Below are 10432 nucleotides of genomic sequence, written 5' to 3'. Positions count from 1 at the left end.
TCCCAGGCTCAGGCAGCAGGTGGGGTGTCACAGCAGCGCCGGAGCAGGCAGTGCGCACTCAGGCTGCTCACATGATTAATGAACTTGTGTGGGACTTACCTTGCGCTCAGTGCCACACAGCAGAGTAGCTCATCAACTCCAAACAGCTTCATAAAGAAATCTGACAAACTGCCTCCCCCACCAGCACACACACCTCAGCTCAGCGTTTCCAGAATACAGATTCTCCCAACTTGGTGGCAGGCTTCTGGAGAGCTTCCTTCTGGGTAGGGGATCTGGAAAAGTAGCTTCAAACTTAACAGATTCCCTTTGGCTTACACACCACTGTCATTTTACAAGAGCACAAACCTGGGTACCACAAGCAAAGCTAATATATATAGAGGTTTTAAATGGAAAGGCTTTAATTAACATCTGTATGTTTGCAGGAATAAACTGAAGAGCATTCTGGGACTTCTCCCAGATAACTCTAGTGTTGGAGGGACTTGTCCCATAGAGCAAACTGGGAAAACTTTTTGACCCCAGGCTTGGCATTGACTAATGACTTGTTTTTCCACAACTCCTCAGTTGCATCAGATCTCAATCAAGAACAGCTGATGGCCCTCACCAGCTCTGACCCTTACAGCTCCACTGAACATATTCTCTTCTCCAGCCAACACCTTATGGCCAGGAAATACGTGCCCCTGCCAATTCCCTGAGTTTTCAGCTCCCCACTCACAGCCCCGTTCTTGACCTGGCATGAAGGGGACAGGCTGTGAAGCTGACTCACCGTGCTGGCTGGGAGGCATGATGAAACATGCCCATGGATCTGGTCAGGATGAGGACATTACCTTTGGGTTGGTGAAAGGTGCAAAACTTCTCACTCCAGCACTCCCTACTAGGGTGGCAATGACTATTTCTGTAGTTACTTTGTGAAGGATGAAGCGTGCTCTGGTCGTTTTGGTAGCCCAGCAGCACAGTCAGTCTGTGGTACACTGGGTCCTGCTGGCTACATCACCGTAACGCTACAGGAGGATTCCTGGCCTGCAAGTAGCACAGAGCACTGTTTTCCTCAGCTTGCCATAAAGGTTTTTGAAACTGCTTTTTTCCCTCCGCCATCCCTTCTGCATCCAAAATTTGGGCCTTGGTCACTATAAACAGTCTTCAGTGGTCCCTCCTTCAGTGTGTGATTTGAGACATTTCATTTAAATGGCAACTATTGCTCCAGCTCAAGTCAAAACTCACTCACTCAAGACTTCAAAAACTTCACCCCTTTTACTCTATAATAACCTGGAGGACAGAGTTGATATCAACTGTCTCAGGAAAAAACATGCATCTAACCCATGAAGTAATTGTCTGGCCAAACAACAGCACGGAGTAACAGCAGAAAGATGAAACTACCACTGATAACAGCCCCGATTACTCCACCACCACCGGTGGGTTTTTTCATACCTACCAGGGATTCACTTCACCTTATAATATTCAGGGAGCACGGGAGCATGAAATTTGATTTCTTTCTTCTGAAGATGCTGAAGATTATTTTAATTCTTACTTGGTATCGCTGAAAGAATGCTCTTGTTCAGTGGTTTAATATAGTCTTTTAATATCTGTTTCAGCAATAAAATCTCTGCTTTTTTTTCTATAAATGTACTAATCTCACCAAGGAATATAATTTAAACAGTAGAATGAAGTAGAATAAAAATATGCAGCAGCAAGTGAACATTCTTTTCAAACAGGAACCCGCTCTGAACTATGTGCAGTCTGTTCAATCAGATTAGACATAAGCAACAATATAAATCCCAGCAACAACCACCAGCATTGAGAGCAGAAAACATTCTTTTACCCTCTCCCGGATCTCTGTGTGCACAGATGCACAGCCAAGAGAAGCAGAAGCAAAAGAAGTAATAGCAGATAATAGGAAAGGTGAGATATATCAGAGGACACAAAGGAGACAGTACGGGAGAACTGCCTTGGCAAACTGTGTATCACCATCTGCAGACCCTGACCCTAAAGCTTGCAGTTTGAGCACCAGATACACAGAGAAATTATTTGGTGGGTTAAAAAAAAGGGGGGGGGGGGGGGGGGCGGGGAAGCAGGTGGGACAGGGCAGCAAATACAGTGCAAATTACATCCAGAAAATTTACAAATTTATTGTCTGCTTGAAACATATTTTGAGGGGGCCCAATTATTTTAGCTTGAACTCAGTATTAAGAAAGCCTCATTTGCATTAGTGTATGGAAGAGAAATACCACTGGCTTTGATAGTTCATGGTTCGGTTATACAAACACCTGTCAGGGATCTTAAAGGCATACACAGACCTGATGTCTCATCTACTGTATGACCTCTTCCATCATCTTCTCGATGTATGGGCTGCAACTACAGGTTTTGGAAAGAAATCGTGTATTTCTTAGACTCTTGATCTACCCTGGTTTTAAGTTAAAACATTTGTTTGTAAAGAATAAAATTGCCCCATCACATTTATATATATATATATATATTTCAGTTACCTTAGAACACAAACAAATACCATTCCTGTCTCCACATTTCATGGTGAAACTGGATATTAAGAATACCATATGAAAGGTTTATTTGGAGAACTGAATACATTCATAATGAAAGATTCCTGGTTAAATGATGAAACAAAGTTAGGTGAACACTTTTGGCACGATAAATAAAAGCAGAATCACTACCTGACTGATGTCTGAAACTAGGAATAATCCCCCAACAATGAAGGTTAAAAGAATGAAAAAAAACCCTACCCCAGTACCCAACTGTTTTCTGTAGCAGGGTAAAGAGGAGATCACCCCAAAGATGGGCATTAATACCAGTAATTAATAAAAAGCAATTTGCAGATACCACAACAGCTTTATTTCCACCTGACAAGTAACTGCTGTAAGCATATTAGTAATGGCCACATAAGATTAATCTGTAGTTCCAAGACCTACACAATAAGGGGTTTTTTTGCTCTTATTTTAAAAAAAGACTTCACTGTTCTTACACTTCAGGCAGTAGTTGTTTCCTCCAGCTTCTTACGGATCTGTAAAAATAGGCTAGAGAAATTAAAAGAAAGAAATTAAGAAATACTTGAGTAAAGTAGACAAAGGCAATACTTTTGCTCATTAAAAAAAATAAGCTTACTTTAGGAAGATTAAACTTTGAAAAAAGGTTCCTTCAGGAAACACTTCTTATTGCAATATGAACAGAATGTACAACATGTACTACATTAAAAGTTATGTTTTCCCATACATGAGGAGTAAAGTTGTCTGTCTTCATTACAAGTTTTCAGGTTTTGCTTCTGATTTCTCATCCATCATGTCTTTAAATCCCAATTTTTCCAGTGGTTCATTAGCCATAAGCTGCCTAGGTTAAAAACAAGAAAACACAACAATATTTTGCAGAACACTGCCTATAACCAAGAAAATAGTATCATTTTCTATTTCACTTAGTATTATTCACTCTAAAGAAATCCAACATGTCCATACAGAGTACTGACGCTTGGCAAAGCCTCCAAAAGCTTAGTTTTGGGAAAGTGGCGTTCAGGAATACTTTATTTTTCTTAACAGCAGTCTTCCAATTAAATGTGTTATTTCCTGATATTAGACATTGAGTTAAGTTTCCTCAAATTGACCTAAGGCTTGGTTATCTTTAATCAACAGACTGCGTAAGAGCTTCCTAAAATTCTACCTGTACCATTGATCAGATTTTTCGTGAATGTGGTTTAGAACACTTTGCCGTAGTGATTTTCAAATGGTTTTCGATCTGCAGCCTCCCTCAGCACCAGCAGTCTATGGCATCCTCGTACTGAAGCGCACTTGGTAAGGCCCTTCTGGGCCCTGCGCCACCACGGGCCAGCAAGCATTGCAAAGGAAAACAAGAATGGAAACATCCCGAGGAAAGCAACCACCGCCACTTCTTTCCCTTGATCTGAGAAACGAGTTAAACTTCCAACTCGCAACCATAGGTAGAAAAAAGAAAAAAAAATAGGGCTTCACACTGAGAGAGTGGCTGCGCCCAGTGGCAGCAGGCCAGGCCTCGGGGCTGGGTATCCACACCACACCAAAAACAGCCAGGTGAACCGCTTAAGCCACAGCGGACACCCGTTCCGTCCGAGGCCACAGGCTCAGGCAGGGGCACTGCGGGTCCCCCCGCTCCCCGCAAAAGGCCCCGGCCCCCCCCAGCACCACCTGCCTGTCCATGCGGCACTGCAGGTAGGCCATGGCGCGCTGCCGGCAGGCACCGCTCTCGTAGCCGCTGTCGCGGAGACACTCCATGAACCGCTCCTTGAAGGTGCTGCACTCCCCTGCAAGAGACAGCGAGGGCCGGGCTCGACGGCGGCCCCGGGCCGGCGGAGGGCCGAGGGGAAGGGGGAGGCCCGGCGCTAGGCCGCGGGGAGGCCAGGCCGACGGCACCGCACCGAAGTGATCCAGCGGGAACGCGCCCTTGCCCGGCGGTCGCGCCTTGAAACTCTTGGTGCTGAAGTTCATGGCGGTGGACATGGCGCCGCCGCAGGGCCCGGGCCGGGCCGCACCGCCTCCCGCGCCGCCGGGGGGAGCCGCACGCCGGGAGGCCGCGCCGAGCGCCGAGCGCATCGAGCGGGGCACGTGACAGCCGCCGCCGCGCCGAGGGGCGGGGCCACGCCGCCACGGAAGCGGCTCCGGCACTGCTGTGGCAACCGGGCGCCTCGCGCCGGCGGGACGGTGCTCGGGGGCGGGGCGTCGCCTCGGCCGCGCAACGGGGCGCTGCCCCCGTGACGTCACTGCCGCAGGCCTCGGCCGCCCGTGCGGGTCACCATGGAGACGGCGCCGCCGGCCGCCATGTTGGGTCGGGCCGGGGCCGGCGGGGTCACAGAACCGCAGAGACAGAGGGTGCTCGGGGGTGGGAGGGACCTCTGGGGATCATCCAGCCCAGCCCCCGCCACAGCGGGGCCGCCTGGGGCAGGTCGCACAGAGCCACATCCAGGCGGGTTCTGAACGTCTCCAGAGGAGGAGACAGCGCAGCCTCTGCGGGCAGCCTGTGCCCGTGCTCCGGCACCCTCCAGGGAAAGGAGTTCTGCCTCGTGTTCAGGTGGAGCTTCCAGTGCCGCACCTTGTGCCCGTTGCCCCTTGTCCTGCCGCTGGGCACCACCGCAAAGAGCCCGGCCCCGTCCTCCCGGCACCTGCCCTTAAGGTGTTTGTAGACCTTGAGAAGCTCCCCTCAGCCTTCCCTGCTCCGGGCTGAACAGGCCCAGCTCTCTCAGCCTCCCCTCACAGGGGAGATGCTCCGGGCCCCCCATCACCTCCGCAGCCCCCGCTGGCCCCTCTCCAGCAGCTCTCTGCCCCCCTCAGACAGGGGGGTCCAGAACTGGACCCTGTGGTTGGTCCCACCTGAGCAGGAGGGTCATGCCGGTGGTGTTCCTGCTGTGCTTCCACCACCCCGGCATCCAGGGCATGACCATCCTCTGTAAAATAAAACTATTTCTTCTTATAAAAACTTAATTTTCCTAATTCACTTCTGGACTCCCTGGATGGGAAGGGTGAGAGCGATGGGCACAGGCAGCCTGGCCGCTGAGGGGCAGGAAAAAACAGTGTCCTCTCACATTTGTTCATTTGGAAATGAAGGGGGAAAGAGCAAAACTTAGAGCCTGGTGTTAGCAAATCAGTTTATGCAGGACCCAGCCTCACTTGAGTCTCTCCCATTTCCACCCAGGAGCTGGCAGCCCGGGCATGGGCTGAACCCAGGCTCCTCCTTCCCCTCCGACACAAAGAACAAGTTCCTCAGCTGTCACTGCTGAGCACTGGGTCCTATCTTAAAAACACATTTTTCAGGACCCAGCTCTGGCTGTTGGTGTGATCCAAGAGCCCTGGGGCTCAGCACAGAGAGCTGAGGCACCCCTGGGAGGCAGTATGAACTTTCCTTAGAAATCCAGCAGGATTTCAGAAGAGCCATCCCTGTCTTGCTGCAGTGCTGTGAACTATGCTACCAGCCACCTGTGGCAACAGCAGCGTGATTGCTCAGCCCTCATTAATCCTCACAGTTAACGTCCATGCACAAACCTGATGGACAGCACCGAGTTATTTTATGCTTCCTACAAGCAATCGGCAAGCAGGTGGCTTCTCATCATGCAGCATGAACGCCAATGAGGCCAGTAAACCCAAGCAGTCATTGGCAGATGCTTGGGAAATGGTGAGCTTCCAGACCCTCCAGAGAGAGAACCAAGAAAAACACCCCTTTTGCCCGCAGGTTTACAGCACACTCTCTTCAGAGTCTCAGATCTCATCCTGAAAGGTGGATGACAAATGGTGTTAATTTAACCCACCCAAGTGTTAACCATGGATTATGCTGTTAGAGTCTTTTTTCATCTTTGCCCATAGCTGCAATTGGTTTAGGATGGTCTTTCATCTGTTTTAAGTTGATTTTCTTTTAATTAAATGACCGAGATAAGTAGAAAGGATTCTAGGCTGGAGAAAAAAAAAAAAAAAAAAAAGAAACAGCTGCAATTGTTAAGGACAGCCATTACGGAAATATTACCTGCAGCCCCATTTAAAATGCATTTTGTTTATGCTTTGATTGCTTTGTTATTACAGTATTGTAAATGGAAAATTACACCATGTCCTATTACATAAGCAACTGGTTTACACAGCCTAAAATATAAGGTTTTATTTATTATTATGTTTTCAGGGCTATGAACAATAGATGTTTTTTATCATACGGTAAATAGCACTTTTCCACTTGACTTCATTATAATACTTAACAGTAAAAGGGAGATACTCCTCTTTCATAAAAACATGCAGCAAACTGTCTCACTGATCTCAACGGACTGAGCAGCAGAGAAGCGGCTTTGGTTTCTCTGGACAAGCTTAACTGAAGTGTCAAGGCACTTGATTTTACCAAACTGAACCACCTGAATTACGTTCCTTAGTTTCTGGCACAGTGGTTGACTTGCTGATTCCCCATGCAATGAAGGAAAAAAGTGAAGGAAAAAGAAATGCAAGGATCCCACCGTGGAGTTATTCTCAAACAGACAGTGGCAATCCTTTTCAGTTCTGTTTAATATCTTAATTAATGACCTGTATGAGGGGACTGAGTACACCCTCAGTAAGTTGCAGACACCACCAAGCTGGGTGGGAGTGTTGATGTGCTGGAGGGCAGGGGGCTCTGCAGAGGGATCTGGGCAGGCTGGACCGATGGGCTGAGGCCAAGTGGATGAGGTTCAACCAGGCTCCGTGCCGGGCCCTGCCCGTGGGTCACAGCAGCCCCCGCAGCGCTGCGGGCTGGGGCAGGGGGCTGGGAACTGCCCAGAGGGAAAGGGCCTGGGGGGGCTGGCCAACAGCCGCTGGGCAGGAGCCGGCCGTGTGCCCGGGTGGCCAAGGTGGCCAGCAGCATCCTGGCTGGTACCCGAACCAGCGTGGCCAGCAGGGCCAGGGCAGTGCCCGTCCCCCTGCACTGGGCACTGGTGCGGCCGCCCCTCGAACCCTGGGCTCAGCTGTGGCCCCTCACTGCCAGGGGGACGTGGAGGGGCTGGAGCGTGTCCAGAGCCGGGCAGGGGCTGGGGAAGGGGCTGGGGCACAAGCCCTGTGGGGAGCGGCTGGGGGGGGTCAGCCTGGAGAGCAGGGGGCTCGGGGGGGACCTGATCGCTCCCTCCAGCTGCCTGACAGGGGCTGTGGGCAGGGGGGGTCGGTCTCTGTGCCCAGGGAACAAGCGACAGGGCAAGAGCAAACGGCCTCGGGCTGTGCCAGGGGAGGTTTAGGTTGGAAATTGGGAAAAACTTCTTCCCCAAAGGAGCTGTCAAGCACTGGAACAGGCTGCCCGGGGAGGTGGTGGAGTCACCGTCCCTGGAGGATTTAAAAGATGCGTAGGTGTGGCCCTTAGGGCCATGGTTTAGTGGTGGGCTTGGCAGTGTTAACGGTTGGACTCAGTGATCTTAAGGGTCTTTTCCAAACTAAACAATTCCACAGCTCTATGCAAAGGCTATATCAACTTGCTGTATTATATTATATCCAAATGTTTTGGTTACCTGTTAATTAAATCAGTGTCTTTCTTTGGAGTCTTAAATGTTGTAGTTACCCAAATTTAGGTCAGGTGTAGTAGCAGGTGTTTGGTTATGCTTACTTAATGTTTTTATTGCAAATACCAGTTGTATCTTCTACAGTTTCCTTTAAAGGTACAGTTTGTCTTAGAATCTAATACATGTGCTTCAGCAGTTTAGCATGGGTTTTTCCCAAGGAGATCAAATGAAAACCCCATTAGATAATCAGTACAAAGAAAAAAAAAATCTCATTTGCAGATTAAGCCAAGCAGTTCCAAAAGAATTTGGTAAAAACAGTGCCACAAACAGGGTATTAAATACTTTTCACATATTATCTTTCAAAGAAGTGAGAGACTTTCACAGCATCAGGGAAATTTGAAAAGCTGTTTCAGTCAAAAGGTGCCCATTATACAAGACAGATCAGATAATATTTGTAAAGCATGAGGTGTTTTACAGTATCTGGAGTCTGGAGTCCTGAGCCCTTTCCAAAAATCAGAAGGCTCAAATCAGAAGGCTCCCCAAATGAGGAAAAACCTTGGATCTTCCCCTTTCAATTACACAGCCTGACAGATTCAAAAGAAGAAAAATCCTTTGCTTGAATCAGAGCTGTTAGTCATTAATTATGGACTAGAGAGTCATTAATTATGGACTAGAGTAACATTTAAAAAATGTTTACTCTTTTACAGTGTTGTCAGATCACACTGGAAACTTATTCCACTATTGGTGCTTACCTGTCAGTTGTACAAATGTACCTTCAGAAGGAGTTTTTACATACTTAGCATTACTTTTGGAAGCACCAGCTTGAATAATACATCAGAGCAGAACCTTTATTCCTTTTTATGGGCAGGGTAAAGTCCATGACTTTCATTATTTTCCTTTCTCTCACCATGCTGCATCTTTTAAGAGCCTACAGATTCAAATTATCAGGTAGTTAATTTGAAAATAATTTATTGACGAGCCATGAAAGGCTTTGAGTATAGTACTAGGGGATTTTGTAGCTTGACTTGGGATAGCTGTAAGAAATTAATCAGTTGAACAAGACCAAGCACATTCAGACGCTGGAATTTGTGCCCTTGAGACTGCTGTTCCCAGCCCAGGCACAGAACACACCTCAGAGAAACATCCTTCCAGGATCACTCATTCCTATGCCTCACCCTCGCACTGCGAGCACACCGCCAGCTCTTATATAAGGTCTCTTGCTACATCACTGCCACAGGCTGTTGTAAACCATTTTTCTCCCTTTTAATTCAGGTTCCTAGACAAGAAAAAATGCAGAATATTGCTAGAATAGTCTGGGGAATGGGGATTTCTGTTGTGGATGATTAATGAAATATTATTGTTTTGCACTTACAGGGAAATTGTAGTTTCATGCCAGTAAGGTCAGGGCCTTAATATATTATGTGCTCTACAAAGATGTACAGAATGATAGCTCATTTTCTGTTATGACTGAGCCAAAGCCTCATCAGGTTAGAGGGAAACGTGGTAGAAATAGTAACACTGCGCTGAAAGCCAAAGAAAACTTTTTTCTTACGTTGCTAGTTACAATTCTGGTGTATCTAAATCCACATCTCTAACTACATCAAGACAGGGGGCTCAAAAGTAAGATGCTGGGACCCTGGCTCTGTAGATACCTACCAACCACTTTGTGATATGCCCCAAATTGCCCTCAGATTAATATAAATTCTGCAATACTGTGTTGAGGTAGACTGAAGCTAGAGACCCAGAACAAAAAGATCCTTGGAGCTATGCTGAGGCATTTGATCTGTTCAGTCATATTTTGAAAATAAAATCTTTATAACCTGACTTTCTCAATACTGACTTCCCAGGTCAGGCTGCCTCGGCTTGTTGGCTTTAAGTGTGGGGTCTGGAAGATCACGCTTCTGCTATAGCCACAATGGATTTGACTGCAAATATTTTTATAGATATGCATATTATAAAGTGCATAACTAGCACTAAACCCCAGGTTCTCCCATGTATTTTGTCGGTGAGTGAGACTCATGAAGGAATGACATCTATTCAATCCAAGAACAAGGCTTTTATAAGCAACAAAGTTCCTGAGAATGGTTTGTTGCTAAAAGTGGGAAATGCTTAGCACAAGTGGGAAATACCATCACCTTAGGCTCTGCACAGGGACAACGCACTAGTCCCATGCACGTATTTTTTTATTTTCTTCTCCCAGTGACCAGACTCATCACATAGAATCTTTTGGGTCAGAATACGGAAAACCCCCAAGAATTTTTCATTGAAATTTTGCAGTGAAATAATGACTTTTAAAAGTATTTTTCAGGAGCCTTTATTCCCAAAGTAGATGTGCAACACACACTGATTTGACAGATAAATGAAAAGAAGTTCAGTACAAGTTATTTGTATCAAAATGAGCACAGCGAACACTTCAGATAGTGATTACTACCCTGCAGCAATTCTATAGAAATACCGACTTGCAGGATGGGAAGA

General features: G+C 47.2%; 1 protein-coding gene across 4 annotated transcripts; it reads right to left on the bottom strand.

The window, feature by feature from the left end:
- Positions 1–2103: 2103 nt before the first annotated feature.
- On the bottom strand, positions 2104–4669 carry LOC106631113 (cytochrome c oxidase assembly protein COX19). Of its 4 annotated transcripts, none has more exons than XR_008732130.1 (4): positions 4388–4660; positions 4158–4273; positions 3112–3329; positions 2104–3023 (listed from the first exon to the last, which is right to left on the bottom strand). XR_008732130.1 is itself a non-coding variant. In XM_055709564.1 (4 exons), the coding sequence occupies exons 1-3, from the start codon at positions 4560–4562 to the stop codon at positions 3246–3248; spliced, it is 375 nt and encodes a 124-aa protein (XP_055565539.1). In that variant the 5' UTR covers positions 4563–4659; the 3' UTR covers positions 2104–3023; positions 3220–3245. The 4 variants fall into 4 exon arrangements, 3 of the variants coding, with proteins under 3 accessions (XP_055565539.1, XP_055565541.1, XP_055565538.1); XM_055709564.1 differs by having other exon boundaries at positions 3220–3329; positions 4388–4659; XM_055709566.1 differs by having other exon boundaries at positions 2104–3333; positions 4388–4669.
- Between the last annotated feature and the right edge of the window lie 5763 nt (positions 4670–10432).

Source organism: Falco cherrug, chromosome 4 (assembly GCF_023634085.1).
Source record: "Falco cherrug isolate bFalChe1 chromosome 4, bFalChe1.pri, whole genome shotgun sequence".
Lineage (NCBI taxonomy): Eukaryota > Metazoa > Chordata > Aves > Falconiformes > Falconidae > Falco > Falco cherrug.
The sequence above is the reverse complement of the archived record's forward strand: the minus strand, read 5'-3'. Positions and strand labels throughout refer to the sequence as shown.